At 45.1% G+C, this 4522-nt stretch overlaps 1 protein-coding gene across 1 annotated transcript; it reads right to left on the minus strand.

The window, feature by feature from the left end:
• Positions 1–3175: 3175 nt before the first annotated feature.
• Positions 3176–4263, minus strand: LOC125556330 (protein RADIALIS-like 3). The gene is made up of 2 exons (XM_048719081.1): positions 3928–4263; positions 3176–3625 (listed from the first exon to the last, which is right to left on the minus strand). The coding sequence occupies exon 1, from the start codon at positions 4202–4204 to the stop codon at positions 3941–3943; it is 264 nt and encodes an 87-aa protein (XP_048575038.1). The 5' UTR covers positions 4205–4263; the 3' UTR covers positions 3176–3625; positions 3928–3940.
• Between the last annotated feature and the right edge of the window lie 259 nt (positions 4264–4522).

Below are 4522 nucleotides of genomic sequence, written 5' to 3' on the forward strand. Positions count from 1 at the left end.
CAAAAATCAGTATTTGACGGGGGAATCCTGAAAACCGTGCTTTATGCAGATTATATTCCACGAAGATCGATCTGCTCGGCCCAATTAATGCGTCTCCGGTCTACTGTGCTGGGGCAAGATGCCCGGTTTATTTGGTCCACGGCGAGCACCAGATGGATCCGAGCGCCTCCACATCAGCTAGCTTCTCCTCTAAACATCGAGCATATGGCAGTGAAATCTTCGCGTGGTGGCGTTGGGAAATCTCGCAATACCATGGCCCCCGTGGCCAACTGAGGAACATGAGCAGAGTCACAGCCTCACAGGACCATGGATCAAAGGCATCGCAACCTGATCAAGTGATCATGGCATAAAGTTAAATTCCTTCTATAAACATATCGGAGTCGTGGGTGAGGAGATCCATTCTTTTTTTTGCCAAAAATTAGGCGTAAAGTGGTAGTTTTCGGGAAAAAAAAATCGCAAAATGGTGGCCTATAGGTAGGATTGGATGAATTGTGGTAGTTTTTTTTTTTGTTAAGCACTCTGGGGAATATTACCACTCCCCATTATTTAGAACCGGGCTCACGCCGATCTGCCAGCACGACGTACCAGGAGCATAGACCCGGTGCAGCAGACCCAATGCGTACACCACATGCACACTCTTCTCAGGCCGCCACCAACATCAATCGACCGAAACATCTCCAGAAAATAGATCCACATTATACTTGCGAGGTCGGCGGGCAATCAACGTCGCCATGATGCATGCCAAACACTCCACCGCCCTGCGCTCGTCCATCCAGCCCCATTCGTCGCCAAGACTGAGCTGCACCATGCCTCTAAGACCCGCCGTAGTCGATGCAGTAGATGCCACGCCGCTCCACCTACCAACCTCCAGACCACCACCATTGCTCGAGCCCTTGTCCGGAGCCCACCGCACACACCCACTGTACTCTCCCTAAAACCCAAACCTCCCAAATGGCACCTCCATGGAGGGTATGATGCGCATGCCGCCGCCGCCTCCCAATCCAAGGCTGAAAACTGAGATGAAGTCCGGTTTTGGGATGATACTTAAACATGTTTGTGGCTTTACATTGGTTGTTTTGTCTATGTAGAAATAATATGGTCTTTAATAATATAGGAACGTATGAGCTCCTAGATCTGGCGCAGGAGGAGGATGCTTTCTAGCGTCATGGTGGCGTCGATGGCAGAGAGGCCTTCCAAGGTCGGTGCATTAGTTTCTGCTCTGAAGATGGATTGGTGGAAGATGGCGATGAAGACACAGAGAGTGTGCCGGATCAGTCTGTGCCCCAAACCCAGTATGTGGCTTGGTTGGGGCCTCTGTCTTTAGATGTTAGGCATTTGTGCGATGTCTGTTTGGTATTAGTTCGGACCATCGGCACCCCTTCATCAGATGGATAGGAGTAGAGACAATTGTTGCTAAGATGGTGGCTTCAGACTACCTAATGTACTACTTTGTAAGATCTTTATGAATAATTAATAAAATGGCTGCATGCATCGTCCAGATGTAGAGGCCGGGGGTAATCCTCCTTTTCTAAAAAGACGGGCTCATAGATCTGCTGCTGATGAGGACGGAATCTACCACGTCAAGGCAAGATCTAGAGCACACTTATTCGTTGTTGTTGTCATTGTTGCCGAAGCCACAATGACACCCAACAGAAATTCTAACGACTAAGGCCTAAACCTACAGAACCTCAAAATATACTTTAGCTCCATTTTAAAAATAAAGCAACCACCAAGGAGCATCACATGAAATAAAGTTGTTTGCTGGGCTATTAGCACAAACACGTCCAAAAACCACAAACGAAATAAGAAAAAAGACCAGGTGACCGGCTTGAACCTACAACAAACACGACTTGAACGTGGGGATCCATCGACCCACATACTCATTGATTGCCACGAGGCCATCATGAGGAGAGGATTTGCTAGAGAATGGCGGAAAAAGGAGACCCCCCCCCCCCCCGAATTGCCCCTGTTTGTTTCCTCGGATTAAGTCCGTTTAGCATCGCTAGGAGGGGCATCGATAAGTAACTCCAGTTTGACAAAGATCAATGCAATATCTAAGGTTCATGGACTGATTAAAATCATGGGCTAAAGGATTAATCGACAGAGAAAATTGCAGCGGAGTTTAGGCCTACATGCGGAATTCTCGTGCGAAATCAGCGCTCTCTCCCACCATTTTGGGAAGCAGGCAAATAGTAGCTAGGGAAGTTTCTAAATGGTGATAGTGGTGCAATGGCATTGATTTTCACGTGCGGTTTAATTGGGACCTTAATCTTACGAATATGTTTTCTATGGAACACCATCCCCGTATTGATGAGGTCCTTGCAGTAAGCAGGTTGTCCCCAAACCAGGTGTCTTTGCAGAAACTCGTAGAATGGCCATTGCCAACCTCAAACGAATCTCTCTTAAATAAAGCGGACTTGGCCTTTATCAGGCCCTTCCAAAAAGGGGAGTCTATTGATTTTGCTTCCACCTAAGATAGAGTTTCTAAATATAGATACTTATTATGAATAAGCTCCTGCCATACACCCTCCTCGTTAAGAAACTTGTATATCCATTACGAATAAGCTCTTGCCATAAGATATCCCACTTATCTAGTATGTACTTCTATATTTGTGCTCATCGAGTTGCCAGAAAAACCTAGATCAATAAAAATAAGGCCTTTTAAACATCCGGTTGGGCATTTTAAAAAAGGAGACCATAAACATGGGTAGACTTTGTGAGAATAGTGTTGATAAGAGTCAATTGTGCCCCATATGACATGAGTTCCCCCTTCCAACTGCTGAGCTTCTTTTCAAAGCGGTCTTCGAAAATTTCCCATTCTTTATTTGTGAGCTTAGGGGGGTGAATGGGTATTCCGAGGTACATAAACGGAAGAGACTCCACCTCACAACCGAAGATTTGCCTATATTCATTCTCCGTTTTCTTGGCCTTTCCAAAGCAAAGTAGTTCACTCTTATGGAAATTTATTTTCAGACGCGAAAACTGTTCGAGAAGACAAATAATCAACTTCATGTTTTCACTTCATACATATTTGTTATTATAAATGTTCATATACTTTTCTATAAACTTTCTCAAAAAAATTAGACTTTGACTTCAGTCAAAGCTAATATGCAGAATAAATAAAACGGAGGGAGTACACAAGTTATCAGATGGCACATAGTCATACTCACATCTACTCCATCTTCATCAGAAGGGATTGATAATGATAACATGTAAAGTTCAATGTAAACATCTGAGTCTTGAACCAAATGATAGACAAACAGGAATATTCTACCAACACAAGTTCGTAAACAGTACACACAAGTACAGGGGATTTACATCTCTGCTGTTTACTCAAAAACTTATTGGGGATGTTCGGGATGAGTAATACTGTACGCAATGAAAAATACATGCTAGAGTCTGCGAGACCAAGTGCACTTGATTTGCTCACAAACCTAGTATATATTACGTACATGCACATATGTCTTCTTCATGTGCACACACATATTCTTAACCAAGTGCCCACAATCTTCGTTATACATACATAATTATGTATGCTTGCTATAATAACATGGTCCCAGCTAAGGGCTAGATTATCAACAGGTTATCCTGTTTGCAGGATCTTCAGAATTCAGAAGCTTTGGTCCTGAAAAAAAATACAACAAGAGATGTACCTTGTAAGTAAACATATCTATCTCAACTTCTCAAATTTAGATATGGGCTACATTGAAATTTGTATTTCAATGGGAGAAACATGCATGGCCCCATTTGTTTGGATAGTTTTGTGTAGATGCTAGGCTAGGGCATGATCGATCACTATAATTATTGATAGTTATGAGAAGTGATTGAGTTGAGATCGATGACTATATAGCTCTGAGCTAGGACCTGCTGATATTCACACTTATAAACTGTAGACAAGAGACAAGGATCCGGTTGGGTTTTGGTTACCTTGCTTGATGAATCAGTTCCAAGCCCCCTGGGTGTTGTAGTTGGGGAAAGGAACCCTGCCGGACTCGATCAGCTTGATGTCGCCGTCAAGGATCTCATAGTGGCGGCGCACCTCGTCGGCCGTCCTGGTCCCGCCCATGGCGCGGGACACCTTGAGCCAGCGGTCGGGCGTGCCCTCGCCGTAGTAGGCGAGTGCATCCTCGAACAGCTTGTTCTCCTTCTTGCTCCACTCCGCGTTGGCGCCGCCGAGGGATGAGCTGCTCGACCCAGAAGACATCTCCAACTGGATCGGAAACCGAGCTAAGTTAGTGCTTATGGTTTTTGCACTTCAGAAGCTCCGGTTGCTATGATTTGATGATGGCTGCGCTGTTTCGGTGCCCGCTATTTATAGGAGCTTGGGGCGTCGCCCCGCCGGCCTTGACGCTCGTATGGTATAGGGATTGCCATCGGCTTGGCGACTGAAAGGTCTGTGAGGCTAATTAGATTCTGATTCTGAACATTTTTGGATGAAAGCGCTTCCTTTGAAATGTAGATTCTGTTGCTGCGATGCGCTTGGGTCGACACATCGAAGTACGCATAATTGATCGATCCACGT

Source organism: Triticum urartu, chromosome 5, assembly GCF_003073215.2.
Source record: "Triticum urartu cultivar G1812 chromosome 5, Tu2.1, whole genome shotgun sequence".
Taxonomy (NCBI): Eukaryota; Viridiplantae; Streptophyta; class Magnoliopsida; order Poales; family Poaceae; genus Triticum; species Triticum urartu.